The following is a 23,821-nucleotide window of genomic DNA, read 5'->3' on the forward strand; positions in this document are numbered from 1 at the left end:
TGGTGTATAAAATTATAATCCTGGTACTTTTGATAACTATTTACACCACTGGGTCGATGCCACTGCTGGTGGACGTTTCGTCCCCGAGGGTATCACCAGCCCAGTAGTCAGCACTTCGGTGTTGACATGAATATCAATTATATGGTCTTTTATAAATTTTCTGTTTGCAAAACTTTGAATTTTTCGAAAAACTAAGGATTTTCTTACCCCATGAGTGGATTACCTTAGCTGTATTTGGCACAACTTTTTGGAATTTTGGGTCCTCAATGCTCTTCAACTTTGTATTTGTTTGGCTTTTTAACTAATTTGATCTGAGCGTCACTGATGAGTCTTATGTAGACGAAACGCGCGTCTGGCGTATACAATTATAATCCTGGTACTTTTGATAACTATTTACGGTTTGTTTATTCAAAAAATATGTAATGCGAAATATGATTTCACCAGATAAGTGTCCTTTAGTAGAATAATGTAGAACTTTAAATAAAGAACTGTCTCTAAGAATCACAAAACTATATTTATATATATAATTGTGTTGTTCTCTTATTGTCTCGTTGCAGTTTAACCATAATTATGTTTTGTACATATATGGACTAAAGCATACTTATATGGCAGGTACTTCCCGTGTATCCTGGAGCACATGTACAATTATAATAATTCGTCTCATCTTTGCATGAACCACCATTCAAACATGGATTACTCGCACATTCATCTTTATCTGTAATCAAATAAACTCAGTACATGCATTTGATTTATAAAGCCATTGTTTTCAGGAATCGGAAGTTAACAACGCTCTCCAACTATTGCAGAGAAAACCAGGAATATTTAAACAGGGTAGTAACTGAATGTTCATGTCCATAATTGTATAAAATGAAAAAGGTCTACATATCATATGTATCAATTTACAAATACAAAAACTGTTAGCTCTTATTGGTCATTTTAAATATAAAACAGGAAAGAAAAGTCCGTTGTGTAATTTTATCCTTACGAAAAAAGAGAAATAGCAAAATAGTGTCCTTTTTTTGTATTTCGTTTGATCTTTAGGATGTTTGATGCCTACTGTAACATCTCTATTTATCCCGCTTTTATTAACATTGATTTGCTTTCCTATCAAAACACGCAAATGTCATTCCCATCAATTGAATAAATTTTAATCTTACTTTGAATCAAACAAAAGCACCATTATTAAAATAAAGAGTTACTTTCTATGAACACCACTTTTGCTTCTTTTCTTGCCATCCAGTTTTTTTGTAAACCGAATGAGGCAGACTTCATAACATAGCTTCTAAAATCAAATTTAAATAGCTAGCATTGTATTTTTACATCTTTCATTCCTCAAAATAGATTGAAACCTTCCACTAAATAGTTTAATGTTAAATTTGTTAACTTTGTCAAACCAAATTCCCTAGCGGTGAAGACAAATCACCCCTTCAAATATTTTACGGATGGCATTACTAAATAGTTGACTGTTATTGAATATGTTTTTCACAGATAAGATATATATAATGTTCGGAAAGCCATCACTACACTTCCATCCTCTGTTTCTCGAATGATACTGACTGCATTAGAATCATTGTTATGTTTTACTTACATTAGAAAACCGACGAGTGTAAAATATGGACCGATATCTTCCTACCCTGTCTCATCACCAGTGAACACCTCCATTGCTGTTTAAAGAGTTCCGTGTTGTTCTGTGTGCTTTATATAATTTTTATCGACAGCAGTCTGTCTTTCCATTGTTATAAACATCGTGTTTTACACTCGGTCAGTGTTATGTACTAGTGTGTGTGATTTTGTAGATTAACCCCTTTCATAAAAGCATTATTAGCTCGTTATCGTGTATTTGTGTTTGTATCAACTTTCACTTCAGTATTTGTTTTTCCTGTTTTACTTAACTTATCTCTTCTGGTTTTTTTGAAAATTGAAGAAATTTCACTCGTGTATAAATTTGTATATCAGTCGACTTCATATAACTTTTCTAAGTGAACTGTATACATTGCAATGTTACTTACAAATGACTTTTTGATGGTTAACATCATATTAAAGATCAAATAATAGATTTAAGAAGATTAGGTATGATTCCAATGAGACAACTCTACAACCAAGTCACAATTTGTAAAAGTAAACCATTAAAGGTCAAATTACGGTAGACTTGTTATAATTAAGTTTGTATCCTTGATACATGTACATATAGTCTTGATGATGTATCGTTGCATTTCAATATGAAATATAAAACAAAAGATCTTAACACTTTCACAATTTTCTTCTTTCTCTTGTCTTGACATGTAAAATATTAGTTTTCTGGAATTAGACTTAAATTGTTTGAAGTGATTTTTCATCAGTAAGGTATTTATCAACCAATCATTAAATAAATAATTGTCTGAGTTATTTAATTAAAAGAAATATTTATACCATTGTGATAGGCTGCCAAGTCCTCATCGATCTTGCCATCTCCATCATTATCTTTAAAACAAAGAAAACATTTGTTTGACATATTCAACTATTTATGACTATATATATATATTGATGACCCGTAACTCTGTTCCTACTTGGAGCATATGTGGTCACGCCCAGTGTAGCAGTATTGGTAGTCGTTTTTCAAATTTTTGTTTTGATGGTTTAACTAATACAGTCTTTCTAGTTTTTTGTGAAACACGCACACATTATCAAAATTCAGTTTTTAAACTAATGGACTACATTATAATGTTTTAAATAGTAGCAATTAATTAAATTGAGGTCAAAATTCTGAAATATTTTCACATAAATTGTATTGATAAGGTATTGTAAAAGCACAATAATCTCAAGAAATACTCGATTCCTGCATTAACATTCATTTTCAAATCAATAGCATGACGTAAGAGGGAATTCATTTTGTTGTATGGAACTATCTACATAAGATAAATATTACCCTTGCCATCTAGAAGTTCTTCATCAATAAAACCATCACAGTCATTATCAACAATGTCTCCTGGAACAGTCATACTAGTATTGCACATCTAAATGGAATAACGGCTATGAATAATATACATTTGCAAAACATTTTACTAAAAAAAAACTTACATCTGAGTGTATGTACATCGTCATTTCACTTGCTTACTGTGTAAAATTTATACCGTTTTACCACCCCTTTCCGCTTTTCTTCCGCTTTCCTATAAAGAATGCTGTGAAAAAACCACTGAATTAATGATATCATATTCAATCTTAATTTGACATAAAACGAATGGTTGTGATTTTTCTTATTACACGTTACTCTTCGGGTAACATTAATGGATCAGGAATAATCTACCCGAAATCTGGGTTTTCCACTCACAGAATATTATAACTGTTATATTGATTATTATTATCAAGATCGGTTTAAAGGTTTTTATAATATTATCATGATAATTATCATGTAACTTGTTATTATTTCTATTATCATGATGAAAGATATCCTTAATTCAAATTATATTTACCAAATTATGTTTTTCTTAATTTCTAAATCATTTCATTGTAAAAGTGACAATGTCCGTACACTTACAGTATTAATTGATGCTAAGCGTTGTCCAGCAATATACCCATAACCATTTGCTCTAGCTATCCCCGTCGACGCTAGAAAAAATGTAACTGTCGGGTTACTATGATATATGGTATGGGATCCTTCTGCCACATTGACGTCAGCGATTTGTAGGTCTGTGCTTCCTAGTACGTGTCGCCAGTGATACGACGAAACACCTAATCCATCGAGTAATAGTCCATTTATTTCAGAAGATCGAATTATAACTGTAAGAGCATTTTGAAATGGATTACCTGGATTTTTAATTGTTGAAAACGTATATTCTGCAGCAAACTGTTCTATAGGTGGGAGTAATATCATGGCCGGGTCTCCATTATCGGAACCACAACCACCTTCAGCAAAGAACGCTACCGCAACTGGTTTGTCTGCAACAATAGTCCGTGATAATTTGTCAACGATTCGAAAACTATACATATCACCAGCTATTATTAAATGAACTGGACCTTTTCCATATATATTTACATTCGTGTTGTTCTCACTTGCGACAATTTTAAAATTAACGGGCACATCGCAGTTTGGCATTTTTAATGTAACAAACCTTTTGCCAAATGTATTTATCGGTGTCATTTGTGATGACAGATGATCAGCAAATCCAGCGCCTATGACACTGTATTGATTACCACTTATTACTGATACCACCTTTGAAGATCTAATAAAGGTTCCTGAATAATCTGAACTCGAACTTCCAACAGCTTGGAAAGTTTGGAACTTATTCATGTTAACTATAAATGTCATTCCAGCTTTGTAGCTGACACTATTGTAAGAAATTGGCGAGCCTCCTCTTCCAATAGTAATTTCTACACTGGTATTGTCTTCTGTCGCAATAATTAGAAATGCAGGCTTCTCACTCCAAGTTATTGCGTAATAAGTGTACCCAAGCGAATCAACAGGAAATACAACAAATGCGTCAGAGGTAGCCGAATGTTTATTGACAGCATATACGGTAATCTCTTCGCTGGATTGAATTTCTACCCCCTTGTTGCTATGTTCAGTTCCAATACCACGGAGATCATATGTAAAAGCGACATTCTTTACTTGTTGATGAGTCACGTATAAAGTTTTGGAAACCGGCGGATGAAACAGTGGAGTTGTTACGTTAACTTGAACAGTGCAAAAGCAATTAGTGGTGATAAAAACTTCTAACAACAGGCCACCAGGTGCGTTGTCCATAAAACCGAAAATAAAATGTCTGCCTTTATTGTCTTTTCCTGTAAAGTTGCAGTTATAAGCATTTTATTATTACTGAAAACCATGCAACATTGTGAGATATGTAAAATGATTATGAACATTTAAATTTCTTAATCATAAAGTGGTCAAAATAAATTTTGCTGGAACTGTATGGCAATAATAGTCTTCACTATCACTCTGTGTCATCGCAAGCGGAAATTGGGTTCCAACTTAATGCAGAAAAAAAAAGAAATAAAAAAACAAGATCAATATTCCCTTAGTTAAAACCATTTCTACCGGTTTGACGAATTTACCGCTTATGACAGATTTATGAATAAGAAGTGCTTTGTGTTTGTATCAATGATCAATTAACAAACAATGACAAAGTGTGTTGTTTAACTCTAAAACGACGCACTTTGTAAAAGAACACTTTTAGGTCGATCTTGAACCAGATATGCAATTCTACCATATCTTACCAAACAACTTTTGTATTTTGATAGAGAGAGTTCATATTTACTGAAGTTCGATAATCATCAAAACGATCTTTTATAAAAAAAAAAAAAAAAAAATATATCGACCTTACTAGCGAAATGCACGACATTTTCCTTTCTACCCATGGCGTTTTTACTTTTTTTTTAGACTAATTCTAAATATGTTATCTTGATTTAGACTATCAAACAGGCGCTGTAACAAGTAAAATATGTTGGAGAGCTTACTAGTTTAAAATAAACCTTTCACGTAATTCAACTTTAAAAAAAAATACAATTAATTTGTCTTATTATTTGGACATTTTTGTAAATCATCATATAAAAAACAGTATCTTTCAAAATGCATGTGTTGTTCATTGCAGCTTACACCAGTTTGTAACAAGAAAGTGTCTAAATGCACGGATGCCCCATTTGTACTATCATTTTTTTGGACAGTGAATTTCGGTTCAAAACTATAAATTTTGCATTAAAATTAGAAGGTTCATATCAAAGGGAACATGTTTCCTAATTTCAAAACTTTAATCTGAAGACGAATCTACGACATCAACATTTCTCACAAATTGCCAATCTATGTGTACTATCAAAAGATGAACAGTTCAGTATTTACTATGTCAATGACCGGGGAAAACTGCTAAATACATGAACTTATTGCAAGCTTTCAGTAGGAGAAAAAAACATTACATGAATATTTTCGATAATATTTTTTTTTCATTTGTTAGTAATACCATTGACATCAATGTTTAAAGTGACTTATAGACCTATTTTCCTGGTACAAAGTGCGCATTTTTGGGGAATTAAACAAACAATCTTGTCATTATTTGTTAGTTGTGAACATAAAGCATGGTATATCAGAAAACCGATTTATGAGCGGCAAGCTGTAGAAATCCTTTAAATTAAAGAAATTATTATCTTGTTTATTTTTTCTCCATTATGTCTGCGTTGTCTGTATCCTATGTTTGGTGTCAATAATACACAGTGACTATGTTGTGAATATCATACTGATAACGTGAATATTAATTTTGATCGCTTTCAACCGTATTTGTTATTATTAAAAAATTATGAAATGATTCAAATGTACAGTAAAAGCTTTGATCAAGTTTTCAAATCAAAACGTATGTAAATTTGTTTTACCTTCGATGCATAGAGTAAGTTCCCATATGTAACTCGTGATTGCCCAGAAGACCCATTGTCGAAGAAACATTACTTTAATTTTAGCTGTAATTATCTGATTTTTTAGCTATGACAAAATTTAGAAGTCGACATTTCTTATATATATACAACTTTTATAGGTCATCCAAAAAAGAATTAACTTCAAAGTAAACTTAATAGTACAAATGAATGAGGAAGCTAATGTTGGATCAAAACCATGTCTTCCTGATCGATATTGATTTTTATGGCATTATCCAATCACTTATATATAAATATAGGTAAAAAAATGAAACTTTTAATGACCTGTATATTAGTACTCTTTTCGGTAAATGTGTAAACATTAACATTTAAAATGTCTATCAACAGTAATTCTAGTGCTTTTATTTTGAATATCCAATAATCGATTCTTTTTACAGAAGTGTTATTATATGACTAAGATCAGGTCCATGTCCTTAGATGAAATCACGTTTTTGATATATGCACAAAGATGACGAAATTTTATATAATGATATACTGTATTGTTAGTATTCAACGTGACTTTTTTCAGCCAACAACATAATAAAACAAAAGTCTGAAAATTTTAAAACAGAGGTTATCGATTTCGTGATATTTGTTAAAAAAAAATTGACTACGAAGCTTTATAATTATACTCTTTACGTTTTTATAACAAAGAAAGCAATTTTATTTTATATACATTACATTCAATCTGTATCATCCTTGATAAAATAGAATCACATTTCTGAATTGAAACATTTATAGATTGGCAATAACAAGGAAGTGTTGCTATGTGCTTTTTTTCTCCTCAGATGGTATATACTATGCATGCATTAATCTAGAACGTTTTTCTCGATTTCAATGTAAATCTTTTTGGTTTCATGTTTTCTGGTTTTTGTTTATAAACCGATAAAAAAAATGTGCTACTGCCGACCGTGTGAGGGCTTCATAGCTAGTTAAGGTCATGTGTTATCCCAATAGTATTTTTTTAATTAAACCGTTATAATTTAAAATTATAGAAAAAAGTAATTTGGTTCTTTGAAATATTTAGCACTACAAATTCAAAAAAAAAAATTTTTTTTTGCATTATTGGATGATATTTAAGTAGAGATTAATGTGTTTATCTACAGGTGTTTGATGTTGGTTTTATTTAATATTCACAAACTAAAACAAAAAAAATGTTGATTGGTAGGCTTAAATTCGAAACAAAAGAAGTTATAAAGTTACAAATATGGGACGTAGGATCAGCTAACCTCCAAGGGCACCTTGCATTATTGCCGTTTATGTCACCCTTCTTTCAATGTCATGGAATTATCATTACTTTTTCTTCGACTTAAATTATATAGTTCATTATGACGTTTTTATTTATTGTAACTATGTCTAATATTTGGCTATTTGTTTATATATTCTTCTTCTTTTTTTTTTGTATTAAAGCACTTTCACTACATCGACTATTTTTATCCTTAGCTTTCAAATATTTGGTTTGAATAGCTCCTTGTGAACGATAAGTCTATAAAAGTGATTCGTCCGAATGTTTTATTTTTTTATTTTTAAAACATAATTATCAAATGAAGTTTATGATATACATTAATAAACTAACATTAAACACAATAAGTTCATGGCATCAGGGAAAACGGGTTTTTTTTCTTTTAAATTGTTTCACATTTTTTATGTGGGGAGCATTATATAGCTCAACATAAGATATGAGTTGTTTTCATTGTTTTATGCCGAATGGTTATAAATTATGAAGACATAATCTCTCAATCAGTTTAATCAAGATCTGGAGCTGACAGTAGTCCTACGTGAATGCTCCGTGTTTCTTCACTCGACATTGGCTAGAGGTATAGGGAAAGGGTTGAGATCTTACAAAACATGTTTAACCCTGCTGCGTTTTTGCGCCGGTTCCATGTCAGGAGCCTCTTGTCTTTGTTAGTCTTGCATTTTCTTTTTAATACTAGTAAATTAATATGTTTTTGAGTTTATTGTGACGTCCATTTTCACTGATCTAATACGCAAATTGTATTTAGGAAACAGCTGAGGACCACCTCCAAGTGAATAATTTTCACGCTGCGTTAACGACTCATTGCTTGCCTTTGCTGTTGTCTGCTCTTTGGTCTGTTCTTTAGTCGGATTTTTGTCTCCTTGTTATGTTCCTCATTTTCTTTCTCAATAATTTATGAGTTGTTGCAATATAAAATCACTTTTAAAATTGTTTGCTATTGACGACTTTAACATGAGTTTTATTCAATCAATGAGGATTGTTAAAATCTATAAGTAATAATAAATTGATTTCAATTTTGATGAAATATACTTAATATTTTATTTTTATTTCAGAAGGCCTACCATTTCAAACAAGGTGTTTAATGCACTCCTTTTAAAGAATTGTAGAAGGAGAGAAACCGTAAAAATGCAAATGCATTTGAGTTCAAGTTTAACTTCTGTGTTTTGGCGTTTCATAGAATCAATGTTTTTTTTTTTTGTCTTTTAACAAAATCAATACATTTTTCAAGGTACTGTAAAAATGACATTTATATATCTCTTAATCCTACATACTTATTTCTAACGTTTTTGTTATTTTAAATAGTTTTTACACATGTACCAAATAAATTTGGAAGTTATGACAATGATATGATATGAAATATTTGTGGATGTGAAGGAGCCGTTGTCACACACTCTTATTACTGACTATTTAATTCCAAAATAAAATAAAATAAATAAAATTTGTGTACTAGTGCAGTGAAAATGGACGTCACACTAAACCCCAAAACATATAAATGAACGAATATTACAAAACATACAAAACATGGTTTAATTTGCATTTAACAGTTTACTTCATAATTCATATAATCACCAGCATTGGCATCGACCCAGTGATAAAATTGTTATCAAAGGGAGAAGTGTCATACCACATCCCTCTTATCTTCATTTTTTTTTCAAACTAATATTTATAATTTTTTATTCTACATATTGTGTGGCTGAGTGTTATTTTAAAAACTTTTCTAAGAATATAACCAGGTTATAAATATGGTCGAGAAAGTAAATTTTCGTGATTGGCCATGTGGAAAACACCGGGATGAATTGTTTAATTTGTCCTAACGCACTAAAGAGATTTAAATTTTTATACCAGAAATATGCTTTTAAAAGGCATAGATGTTTCTTAGTCGTATTTCGCACACTTTTTTTGAATTATGGGTTCTCAATGCTCTTCGACTTTATACTTGTTTCACTATTTTGATCTGAGCGTCACCAATCAGCATTATGTAAACGAAACGCTGGTCTGGCGTTTCAAATTATAAACCAGGTAACGTTATTAGACTAAAACAAATTAACTAGTACTCCAATAATACATGGTAAACTTTGAAATGAAAACATATGGAATTTTCAATGTTTCTTTAACATAACACAGGGTCCCCCTACTATTTTTTTTTTCATTATTTGTCTATTCTTTGTTTGAATGACCGATTTATGTTTATCAAAAGATAGATGTCAACAACAAATTATAAAAAATTCTCCAACCTTCAAATGGTTGACAAAATCTGTAACAATAACCATTGAAACGATTCGACTAAAATATATCTTGTTGATATATGACTGTCAAAGCAATCCCTTCCTTGTACGGAAAATTAAGACTTTTTGGCAAATTTCACTTTTTGATATATGGACAATGTGAATTTCATTTAATCTTTAAATCTTTGTATCACGCTTCGCATATAAATATAACACACACAAGATAAAATCAAATCAATGTGTTTGAAAAGTGTTTGGCATTTGATTTGGATATACTTATTTGCTCTGTTATCAAAGTAAAATTAAACGTCTCACATTTGTTATCGATTAAACATGTTAAAGGTATCATACGTTCTTAAGTATTTTGGGTGCATTTTAAAAGTTTGATGAATGCGACAAAGATTATCTGATAGCTTGTGATTTAAAAGTTGGATAACACATTTTTGAATGTTATGGTAAATTAAACTGTGTTGCTGAAAAAATGTCTTTCATATTTCAGATATCATGTAGATTTATCTTTTGCTTGATTTTCGCTTTAAATATTAATTTCCGATGACGAAACTTGGAGTTAGTGTAATATCACACGGCAGTTGAAGCGTGCATACCAAGAGACGCTCACCTTGTCGATGCATCCTTTTAGAGTTTTTATGATTCTCACAGTGTTTAGTTAATACCTTAAATTGACTTGTCTCTTCTTCAAATATCAAGCCTAATCATTGATTATCTTATCAATAAAAAGAATAAAATGTATGATAACCTATGAGACACCTCTCAACAACTAAATTACACATATATAGTTACCTTACAGCCTTCAACAATGAGCAAAACACATTCGGTATAATCAGCTATTAAAGGGCCCTAAATTACATATGTAAACTAATTCAATCAAGAAAACTGACGGTCTCATTTATGTACAAAATAAGGAAATAATGAAATATGTAAATTCACAAAAAACAAATAACTTTGATATAAGCAATTTCTTAAAATCTAAAAATGTTTTGGTAGTTCTGAGGGAACATTAAACATAAAACATACCATGATTGTGAAGAAAAAACAATTAACTGACAATTTAAAATGAGTTTTTATATATTATAAAACAAATATTCCAAGTAAATATGTTCCCATCATGATTATGAAGACATGTTTCCCACTTGATGTAAAGTAGGGAAAAAATCATTCCTGATGTTTCAATGTATAACCTTATTCTCCGTGTGGTGCTTTGAACAAGGGCACGGAATTTTAGACTGCTGGGAATTGGGGTTCTGCAATTTCATACACATAAAAAGTAGTAGACATAAATCCGACTATCGAGCTGTTACTGTGTGGTCTACTGCCGTTTGTAAAATCAAAGTAGATATCATAGAGTCGAATCGTGTTGTGCAGGGGCAGTTAAGATATATATATCAAAAAAAGGGATGTAGTATTATTGCCAATGAAACAACTCTCCACAAGAGACCAAATGACACAAAAATTAACAACTATAGAGCACCGTACGACCTTTAACAATTATCAAAGACCATCTGCATAGTCAGCTACAAGAGGCCCCGAAATGACAAATGTAAAACAATGTAAACGAAAAAATAAACTGCCTTATTAATGTACAAACATATGAAGAAAAAACAAATATGAAATACATCACCAATCGACACCCACTGAATTACGTTCTTTTAGTTTTGGACATGCACATACATACAGAAAATGGTGGAGTTAAACATGTTTCTTAGGTCCAAGACCACAATTATTTCGTAGTGCATTTCTTTTAGAACATAAATGAAAATTAAAATAAATCCACCTGCGCTTTCTCAAAGAAACTTTTACAGTGTGTTGTACTACTTTTGGGACAAATATATCAAAATTATTGAAAACTTCATCGTCTCTAACTCAAAATATGGACAATTTTATGTTTAGGGCGTCTAGAATCTTTTGACAGCTTCCGAAGTGCTAATTTTAAACCTTTTTCAGCTGGACCAAATCACTACTTTCCTTTAAAATTCTGGACCCAAATTTTTTTACTGTGTATAATTTCACCCCCCTACTTGCAATTTGAGGCATTAAACATGGAGAAATAAATTTGGAAGGGGTATCAAAATTAATGGCAAGTAACCCACTGTCAACACTAGGGACTATATTAGTGAACAACGAAAATCAAGGGACGACAATGGTGGTCTCGGACCTAATGGAAACCCAACCCTCCCCATTACCGGGAACAGTGGTGTAACAGTACAACACAAGAACAAATTATAAAAAAACAGTTGAAAAAGGCTTAAGGTGGTACCTAACACTACAGGGAGATAACTCTGTAAATTCAGCAGAACGTTTTAATGACGTTGTGTTCTTAAGGGAATATTAAGCTTCTCAATGATCAAAATAAGTGTTTGTCAAACTGCTATATAACCAGTGTAATTTTTCTGACAAAACGGTTGGTTCAAAAGTTTTGAAATTTTGAAATTTTTGTTTAAGGGTCAAAGTGAATACTTTTTCAAAATTTTATCAAAATTAAACGTGCCAAATTAATTTTAGTTAAAGTGTTGGGTACCACCTTAAATCATTAGATGGATATAGATAAAAATAAATATAACATGTATAACAAAAACACGGAGTGGACGTTGCCAGGTATAGCTCAGTTATGAAAATAAGAGAGTTACAGGAAGCGATGATTGGATATAAGCAGTATTTAGTGCATATGGGAATGCATATGTTAAATGTATACAGAATCAAAGCATATATCATATGAAACTTGCTGTCAATGAAATATGTATTACATAAATATTTTTTCCATCAATTTCAGTTAGGTATTTCTTAAATGATTCAATACATAAGAGCTGTTTTTTAATTCAGTTATTAAACTGTACATAATTGTGCACTGGTGGAATATTATTTGACGTAACAGCCTTAAAAACGTCCTCAACCTTTCCTTTTCTGTTCGTAAGTTTCTTTCTTATGAAATATATGGCAGTACTGAAACAACAGAGTGCAAACAGTGCACCTAAAAAAACAGCAATCACTAAGTCTGTACTAAGATCTTCTATTATTTCTGTAAAATATACATGCATTTCTTGTTTAATAAATAATATATACATTTACCAACTTAAAATTCAAACTCAAAAGCCAAAACTGACAACGCCATGGCTTAAAGGGAAAGACAAACAAACAATAGTACACAAAACGCAAGATAGAAAACTAAAGACTAATAGGTACAAATGTACCCAACCAAAACTTGAATTGAATGCATGTGCCCCGGAAGAATAAGCATACCTTGTTCAACATGTGGCACCGGTCGTGATATTGTTGTTACGAACCCGGTAAAAACTATAATTATGTAGGTCATATTTGTAAAAAGGCGACGGATTTGTAGTTACGACATAAGGAACATATACGCTATGGTAAGTAAAACAGATATTCTAGACCGGTCAACCAACTTGTAGTGGCGTCCGTAAAATTAACGAAGGAATGATTTAAACTTCACCATTAAGAATACTTGGATGAATAGCTTCCGTATGCATGTTAGCAGGTACCCTCAATCAAGGAAATCATGATAAGTAATACAATCCCGACTATATCGTATTAATTGTGATATACATACTCCGTATACAGGCGCTGCTTGATTGTTGCTACATAGAAATGGAAAGTTCACCATTTGGAAGCTGAAATCATCTCTTGTGTCGGAAAAGTTTTGTGTTCAAATGAACTCATCGTAGACACCAGGATTGAAATTCAATATATACGCCAGACGTGCATTTCGTCTACAAAAGACTCATCAGTGACGCTCGAATAAAAAAATGGTAAAAAGGCCAAATAAAGTACACCGACCCTTATTGTCAATTTTAAGATGTAAGTCAAGATATGAGGCAGACTAAATTGTATCTGGTGTATCCTTTAATGTGCATTGCCGATCCCTTCTTTACTAAACAATTTAAAAAAAAGTGTGATGTGTGTCCCTTCTTTTCATACAGGTCTGCAGATTTGTTATTCGTACGGAAAATTTAAAGTATGTAACACAAATGACTAAATTATTACTATTTTATTCATACAAATACCTATCCCTTGCGGATTTGACGTTGTTGGAGTTGCCCTGGTAGTGGAATTACTGTATTCGAAGTGTATTGCCAAGTCTTCATCAATTTTACCATCACCATCATTGTCTTAAAGGATATGTAAACATTCTTGAAATATGAACCCATTGCACATAAAGCTAGATAAGCGTACAAATGTATATTGTCTAATTGATAGTATTAAAACAAAACACGTTACTTGAAATATTGTGTTTATAAGAGTTAAATTTCAAGTCTTTTAGGTTAGTATTTTTGTTCAAATCTTATGTTTCTTCAAATGCATGGACAGCAATGAATATAAGGCATGATATAGGACCAAGATAACGCATCAATGTTCAACTTTAAGTACTAGATCTATTCATGTTAAATACCCAAAACAAATGGTGTAGTTTGCATTGATTGTTTAGAAAGTATTTAACAATTCGAAACAAAATCGAATAAAATAGCTTGAATGGCGATTCATGAAATAGGATATCAAAGACTAGAACTCATTTAACTGATGTAATGTATTTCATAACAGCTTACTTTGATTTCGAATATATCAATACAGTAAAAAAAAAAATAATGTTGGTTTATTCTTCAATATAGTTTCGTGTATGACGCGAAACTCTTTTATACATTGTTGTCAATACAATTGAGTTCTATATGAATTGCATGCAAATGAGAGCTTCGGGAGGAAACAAAACCAGGTTTAATATCACATTTGCTACATATTATTTTTATTAAGAAATGACTGTACACAGTAAGGAATGTGAGAGTTGTTTTCCATTTGTCTGATGGGATTGAGCTTTTGATTTTGCTATTCGATAACGGACTTTTCGTTTGAACTTTACTTTGGAAAAGGGTGTTTTTTGCTTTCAACTGTTTACCTGTCTGTATAATATTAGAAGATTTATATATGATATATAAAGTAAGTCAAAGTATAGTTAAAAGGTTAATCTGTAACATAAATGTGTTATTCATACTGTTCATCAGTGCTCCATACTTACCTCACCAAAAGGATAGTAAAATGTCAAAGTGCATTATAATTTTAAGTTAAATATTATTACCTATTCCATCTTGAAGCTCTTCGTCTATTAAACCATCGCAGTCGTTATCGATGATGTCACCTGGTATAGTAATACTCGTTGTACAGTTCTAAAATTGTAATCTTTCACTATTTTGTTTATAAACAAACATTGTAAATAAATATAAAGGTACATTTGTATCTCATATGATAATCAGTTGCAATATTTGCCAAGAAAATAGTAAACGTACGTTCCTTGAACAATGAAGCTTTTCTTAAAATGTCTACAAACTAGTTGACGAACCATGAGAAATAATAAAAGAATAAGTTTGTCGTTAGCTCAAGTAGACTGCACTGTGTATATTCTCATTTTGTTTATTGGTAGGTTAAAATCTGTATGAATAATAACAGTATTAACAACTCAAAATGTGTACAAACTTTAGTTTGACGAACTCGTTTGATGCCGCTAAGGTCGGATTTTATAATTACTAAAATTTGGTGAACAAAATGTTGAGGTGTTTTTCTTTCTATTTCATATTTTTATTAAACTAGTCTACTAGTCGTTGTTATGTTATATATAAGCATTACTAAATGAGTGTTAACAGAATATTCAAACTGCTGTTAAATGATGAATGGAAATTTAAGTAGTGGATAACTATGAATGAATACATTATGTTGTCTAATGTGAAATTTTGCCTGACCATAAATTAAATATCACGTGCCTTTTTGTCCATGCACAAGTGTAGTCGTTTTGATGGGATAATTAATAGAAGTGTATGTTTTAAGTAATCGGTTAAACTAATTTCATTTAAAGACTCCCTAATCCTTACTTACACTGTTGATATGGGCCAACCGTTGACCTGATGAATAAGCATATGACTCAGTATGTGCTAATCCTGTTGAAACGGCTAGAAATGTTACTGTAGGATTAACATGGTAAATTGTGTGTGCTCCATGAGTGATATTTATATCGGTTACTTGCAAGTCGCCACTACCATCAATTGATCTCCAAACTGCCAAGATAGGTTGATTATCTAATATGAGGCCTCCCTTTTCCAACTCAGGAACCACAATTGTTAAAGCGTTCTTAAATGGGTTTGTAGGGTTATCTATTGTTGTAAATGTGTAATCGGCAGCGAATTGTTGAGTAGGTTGCAAAAGGATCATTGCTGGATCACCAGAAATCAACATACAACCACCTTCGGTGAAAAAAGCTACAGCGATTGGCTTGGTACTAGACACTAATTTTGAAGAACTGTCGGCAATCCGAAAGAGAAATATATCACCTGGCTCGGCCAAACTTACTGAGGCTAGGCCAGTTATATTAACATCTGTATTAAAATCACTCGCTACAATTTTGAAATTTACCGGCCTATTACAGTTTGGCATGTTGATAGTGACAAAGGTGTTACCAAATGTTTCTACTGGTGTCATTTGAGATGAAAGATGATCACATGCTCCTAAACCTATTGAAGTACATGATGCTCCACTTATTACAGTTATAGGCTCGTTCGAAATGATTCTTGTCCCAGAATAGTCCGGACCTCCATGTACATGAAATGTTTGGAAACTATTCATAGTAATTTTCAACGTCATACCATATGTGTAGGTTACACTATTATATGTTATATATGTTCCCTTAGCTATCACAATATTTACTGTCGTGTTTCGTTCTGTTGCAATAATCATAAATTCTGCCTCATCTCTCCATGTTATTACATAATAATTATCACCAAGCGTATCTAGAGGAAATACTACAAATGCGTCTGTAGAATATGGTTGGCTGTTTACAGCATAAACAGATATTTCTTCGTCCGATTTTATTTCTATCCCTTTGTTGCTTAATATTGTTCCAGGTCCACCTTGAATATCGGAATTAAATGTGACATTGTGTACTTCATGTCTGTCCAGGCTGAAACTTTCAAAGAAACTAGTGTCGTAAAGAGGAGTTGAAACATTGACGTTGACAGTACATCTACAATCAGTGGTAATAAAAACCTCCGGCATTACACCTCCCAAATAGTTATTCATAAAACCGAATATAAAATGTTTGCCTTTGTTATCTTTTCCTGAAGGTATATATAAACGTTTATTTTACATCTTATACAATTTTAGGAAGCATATAGTTCCATATATGATTAGAAGAGTTTCATTAAAGGTTAGTGGTCTCGGAATGTTCAATGCAAGGTAAGTAGTGGTTTTTCAACCCTAAATCAAAACACGGTGTTATCATGGTATGATAGTTTGAAAGATAAATTCGTCACATTGTTTTCTAGTGACAGGATACGCTTCACTCTCGCGCCATATGAAACTTAGTTACCCTCAGTTACACATTATATTTTCAATAATATATGACATTAATATGTCTAGATTTCTAGTTCGATCACATTATAGTATCTAAATGTCAAAATACGTAGCAAATATTTTACTATGATCTAACTTGAACAATTATTTTACAAAACGAATAACAGAAAAGGATTTTTTTCAATACTGGAAAATAAAGGTAGTCAATAAGACATAAATTTTTAGTCCACAATGTACGAGGTTTTGATTTAGTTATACATATAGAATGTATATCAAATATAATGAAATCCAATAATAATTGATTACCTTCAGTACAGTCAATACATTGCAATTTCAAACAACCAATTGCAACAAAAATCACAATACGAAGAATCTGCATCATTGTCGTCTTGGAATGACTAGTGCTATACAGTGTGGAGCAATGTTCCTTATATATATGCACAGGGTACAGTAAATATGACAAAAAAAAACACACAATGAAGTCAATCGTAAAACAATCCTCAAACTATTAGGGTAAATCAATTTAATTGAAAAAGGAAGATCTATAGTACAGAATAATTTGAGAGTGCTTCCTTGTCGGTTAGTCATTTTGTACTGTGTCAATGAGTGCATGTGAAAAATGTAGATATTTTACACATTATGTATTCCATACACTTTGATTATCTTAAATACAAAATAATATTTTCTATTTTTTATATATTTGGTTGATCTGTTAGTGACCTTCTGCTGTTGTTTTTTCTATGGGCGGGTTGTTGTCTCTTTGACGCATTCCCCATTTCCATTCACAATTTTATTTATTTCTAAATATCCTAATTTAAAACAAAAAAAATGAAAATTACAGCTGTTTAGGGGATTAACCATAATCAAGAACTCTCAAACTTCTATGTTTGAAAGTCATGCATAGAAGCCATATAACTATAGGGGACAATAAGTAGTTATATAATCTTAAAATAACACAACACCGGGACACAGTTATTTAGTTAGTAGTCATTTATGTCATTTTATGAGATGGAAAATATAGCAGCATCATAGTTTAATAAGTGTTGTACAAACAATTTGTTTAAAGTATAATTCTATTAAATATTCGTGTTGATATATGCTTGCAATATATAATAAAAAGATATATCTGAAAAGCATATCTATAAGTATTCGTTGTCCAATCGAAATATGTAAGTAACTGTCAGATAAATCTAATTGAGTTATTTGATCGCACAGAAAAACAATGAATAAAAGTTTACAATTCCGTCATAAAATAAAAATTACGCTGTATAAATTGTATATGTATTTAAACACATTTTCTGACTTCACTATCATCAGCGTAGCCAAAATATTTAAAACTAATGATCTTTATTTATGCTGTTAAACTTACGTTATATTAATAGGTAGTTATATGTCTCATTAATTTATGATGTATCTACGTTTTTGGAAATTAATGAAAAGAATTATTGGTTTACTTCAGTAAAATTTAATTGGCTGTCTACGATAGCGTATTTCCAGCACAAACAATATTCTTGAAAATAACACTAACTAATGATTGATTTGTTTTAAATGAGACCGTTAGTTTTCTTAATTGAAATGTCATATTTTCATGTCGGGGCCTTTAATAGCCGTCTACCAGTTTATGGTATGGGTTGTTTTCGTTATTGAAATCCATACTGTTGCCTATATTTTGAGAATAGTTACCTCATTGGCGATCATACCACATCTCTTGATTTTTATAGAAAAGCATCGCATATATTAGTTTGTTCCCATATATCTGGTCTTCATATATTATTTCAATAGTAAATTACCATAAGCAAATACTGGATGACTTTGTATTTAAGAAAAAAAAAACTATTTGACCCAAACAAAAATGTTTCCTAAAGTCTGTCCTGAAAATCAGATTTCCGTAAGTTTACTTTGATTAGAACAACATTTTTTTAGTGATGACTATTGCTTGTTTTGAGAGGGAAAACAGAACCACTAAATTATCAAAGATGATTTACTTTTATGTCGTATATCTATTTTTATCTATCAATATTATATATTAAACGAGATATAAAAAAAAACAACCAATCAGTTACGTGGCACTGCACTCATAACTTTATGATTTTATTTCAGAGGAAATTTGAAACGGTTATTTTCCCATGATTAAGCAATTGTCAGATATGTGTGTGTCATTGTGTTTGTATAAATAAAGTCAAGAACAAAGATCACTTCAAAATCATTGTCAATTGGGCAATAAAGAACAATTTTTTTTTATTTTGACAATTTTTTGACAGCGAATTCATTCAAGTATCATAAACTCATAGACTTGCACTTTATATACATGTAAAATTTATTTTAAGATTTGCTGTTGTGAAGAAGGTGAAAAGTCGGTGAATAAATCTTTTGACGTCTATTTTCCAGATGAGTTTGATACTTTTGTCTGTGTCATAAGTTTTCACCTCTCTCTTCTTTTAATTGTCTTAGAAGCTGTTGAAGGAAATATGTATGATACTTTTTTCGTTTTTGTTGCATTTGAAAGTATCCATGATCTAGATGAATAAGTGTATATTATAATGCTAGCATTCCGTGGACTAGAAATACACGTTTTATACTGCAATGAAATGTTTAATACCAAAGTAAAGAAACTAACTGCCTTGCCATGCGCGAATGTTGCGAAAGTCTTCTTGTTCAAAAGAGTAAAAAATAAGAACGATACAAAATAAAATTAAAGGTAGTAGCTCTCTTAAGTTAAACCATTGCATTGTTAAAAGTACTTGTGTTCCTTATTGCGTTAACAAAAAATCACAAACTATTAAATTCGTTTAATGCCTTTATTTTGCTTTTAACCTCATAATGTATCTTTTAGGAAAATAAATGTTTGTAAGTTTAATTAATTTAGTTTCAGAAGATGTGTCCATCAATTATCATAACATCGTTAATAAATGTTAAACTGTAAGTTTAATTAATTTAGTTTCAGAAGATGTGTCCATCAATTATCATAACATCGTTAATAAATGTTAAACTATATATATATATATATATATATATATATAATTTAAAAGTAAAAAACACAAAAAATCACATCATAAATCGAACATTGTTTCTGTTAGCGCTTTCACCGCATCTCCAGCGGTTCATCAGACAGAATTGTTATCGTTAATAGTAACGACTTGTGACGTTACGTTATAGTAACGACTTGTGACGTTACTTTTCTAAACTATATTCCAGACCGGGTACCTCTTGGTACAATACTAGTGAGTTTTGACGTAATAAGCCTTTACACGAACATCCCGCACGAATTAGGATTAAAAGCTGTACAATACTGGTTGGAAAAGTATCTAGATGAAATTCCGGAACGTTTTTCTAATGACTTCATCATCAAAGGATTAAAACTTATCCTTGAGAACAACTATTTCCAGTTTAACGACACTTATTACCTTCAAATCAAGGGAACCGCGATGGGTACAAAGGTGGCACCAACATATGCCACTCTGGTTATGGGTTACATAGAAAAACAACTATACGAAAAGATACCTCGCGAATTCGATGAAAACTTCAGACTTTACATTGAAGAAAATTGGAAGCGATATCTTGATGATTGTTTTATTTTCTGGACAAAAAGTGAAGTTGAACTAAATAAATTTCATTCAATGCTGAATGCCTTAAATGAATCAATACAATTCACTTACGATTCCAGCTCTTCAAAACTCCCATTCCTAGACATCAATATTATCAAGGAAGAAGAACAAATAATAACGGACTTATACTGTAAACCCACTGATACCCATCAGTATTTGGATTTTAGGTCATGTCACCCGTCACATACCAAACGAAATATTCCTTTTAATTTAGCCCGACGTATATGCACAATAGTAATAAATTTGGAGTTACGTGATAAGAGACTACAGGAATTGAAAAATTATCTAAAAAGACAAAACTACCCAGTCAGATTAATTGAAAATGGAATTAAAAATGCATTGAAAATTCCAATCGCTGAACTAAGAAAAACAGTATCAAGGGAAGACAAAAAAGATAAACAACAATCAATTCCTTTTGTTATAACTCATAATCCACGTAATCACCAGATCTTAAATTCTGCTAAAGGGTTTTTACCTATTCTTCACAAATCAGAGAAAATGAAAGATCTTGTCGACAAATCACAGCTTATTGGGAGCCGTCGACAAGCACCAAATCTGAAGAAACTTCTCACACGAGCACAATTCAGTACACAGAAGGTAGCAGAAATACAAAAATGCGGGGATCCCAGATGTGGAACGTGCGAAATGCTAGAAGTGGGACAAAGTAAAACTCTGAAATCCGGCACAGTAATCAAACCGAATAAAAGCATGAACTGCAAATCGGAAAATGTCATTTATTGTGCAACCTGTCCCACTTGTAATAAAAACTACATAGGTCAAACAAATAGACTAATTGATAGAGTGAGAGTTCATAAACAGCAGATAAAAGACCCGTCAATTCGAAATTCTCCCTGTTCTGAACACTTTGACCGATGTGGAAAGGGAAAATTTAAAATATATCCCTTTTTTAAGATGTGGACCGAAGATAAAATTCCGCGTGAAGCCAAGGAACAATATTTTATTGAACTTTATAAGCCCACACTAAATAGGAAGTGAAATTCGATCCGTTAATAAAATTCCGTAAGATATATACAATTACCGCATGACGTTACTATAAAGTAACGTCACAAGTCGTTACTATAACGTAACGTCACAAGTCGTTACTATTAACGATAACAATTCTGTCTGATGAACCGCTGGAGATGCGGTGAAAGCGCTAACAGAAACAATGTTCGATTTATGATGTGATTTTTTGTGTTTTTTACTTTTAAATTATATTTTCTGTACCAAGGACTTTTTATTTATCAAAATATATATATATATATATATATATATATATATATAACTCGTCTAAACATCAACCCAACAATGTTAGATCTGTAAATTTGCTTTCGCAAATTTTTGGTTCTTCCCTCGCCGGGATTCGAACCCATGCTACTGTGATATCGTGACACCAAATCGCCTGCACTGCAGCCGTCCCGCTAGACCACACGACCACCTGGGCTCTCAAAAAAAAGAGCTTTCGGTGGGCATGTGTTACCTTTCCACGTCAGTTTTAATCTAGCGGCGTACTACAGTACATGATATATATAAGGCATGAAGATGTTATTGTTACAGATCAGCTAAATTATCTATAGTAAAGGATCCTACAAATTAATGTAAGATACAGTCACAGAAAATAATTATATTCATAAGTACGTCTGAGTCAGTGACAACCCTACAACAGATGTATCCATCGGATCGCCATCAATGATGGTGATACATGGCTGTGTACATAATGTATATACAACTCGTCTAAACATCAACCCAACAATGTTAGATCTGTAAATTTGCTTTCGCAAATTTTTGGTTCTTCCCTCGCCGGGATTCGAACCCATGCTACTGTGATATCGTGACACCAAATCGCCTGCAATGCAGCCGTCCCGCTAGACCACACGACCACCTGGGCTCTCAAAAAAAAGAGCTTTCGGTGGGCATGTGTTACCTTTCCACGTCAGTTTTAATCTAGCGGCGTACTACAGTACATGATATATATAAGGCATGAAGATGTTATTGTTACAGATCAGCTAAATTATCTATAGTAAAGGATCCTACAAATAAATGTAAGATACAGTCACAGAAAATAATTATATTCATAAGTACGTCTGAGTCAGTGACAACCCTACAACAGATGTATCCATCGGATCGCCATCAATGATGGTGATACATGGCTGTGTACATAATGTATATACAACTCGTCTAAACATCAACCCAACAATGTTAGATCTGTAAATTTGCTTTCGCAAATTTTTGGTTCTTCCCTCGCCGGGATTCGAACCCATGCTACTGTGATATCGTGACACCAAATCGCCTGCACTGCAGCCGTCCCGCTAGACCACACGACCACCTGGGCTCTCAAAAAAAAGAGCTTTCGGTGGCCATGTGTTACCTTTCCACGTCAGTTTTAATCTAGCGGCGTACTACAGTACATGATATATATAAGGCATGAAGATGTTATTGTTACAGATCAGCTAAATTATCTATAGTAAAGGATCCTACAAATTAATGTAAGATACAGTCACAGAAAATAATTATATTCATAAGTACGTCTGAGTCAGTGACAACCCTACAACAGATGTATCCATCGGATCGCCATCAATGATGGTGATACATGGCTGTGTACATAATGTATATACAACTCGTCTAAACATCAACCCAACAATGTTAGATCTGTAAATTTGCTTTCGCAAATTTTTGGTTCTTCCCTCGCCGGGATTCGAACCCATGCTACTGTGATATCGTGACACCAAATCGCCTGCACTGCAGCCGTCCCGCTAGACCACACGACCACCTGGGCTCTCAAAAAAAAGAGCTTTCGGTGGGCATGTGTTACCTTTCCACGTCAGTTTTAATCTAGCGGCGTACTACAGTACATGATATATATAAGGCATGAAGATGTTATTGTTACAGATCAGCTAAATTATCTATAGTAAAGGATCCTACAAATTAATGTAAGATACAGTCACAGAAAATAATTATATTCATAAGTACGTCTGAGTCAGTGACAACCCTACAACAGA

General features: G+C 32.1%; 1 protein-coding gene across 1 annotated transcript in view; it reads right to left on the bottom strand.

The window, feature by feature from the left end:
• The window catches only part of LOC139494557 (uncharacterized), a 28,904-nt gene extending 11,984 nt beyond the window's left edge, over positions 1-16,920 (bottom strand). Inside the window, exons 1-6 of the mRNA XM_071282718.1 lie at positions 15,748-16,920; positions 14,957-15,044; positions 13,893-13,997; positions 3,515-4,758; positions 2,906-2,993; positions 2,410-2,460 (exon numbers count right to left, since the gene is read on the bottom strand). Of these exons, the coding sequence (XP_071138819.1) occupies positions 2,410-2,460; positions 2,906-2,993; positions 3,515-4,758; positions 13,893-13,997; positions 14,957-15,044; positions 15,748-16,920 (2,749 nt within the window). The remainder of the gene's footprint in view (positions 1-2,409; positions 2,461-2,905; positions 2,994-3,514; positions 4,759-13,892; positions 13,998-14,956; positions 15,045-15,747) is intronic.
• Between the last annotated feature and the right edge of the window lie 6,901 nt (positions 16,921-23,821).

The sequence above is a fragment of the Mytilus edulis genome, chromosome 11, assembly GCF_963676685.1.
Source record: "Mytilus edulis chromosome 11, xbMytEdul2.2, whole genome shotgun sequence".
NCBI lineage: Eukaryota > Metazoa > Mollusca > Bivalvia > Mytilida > Mytilidae > Mytilus > Mytilus edulis.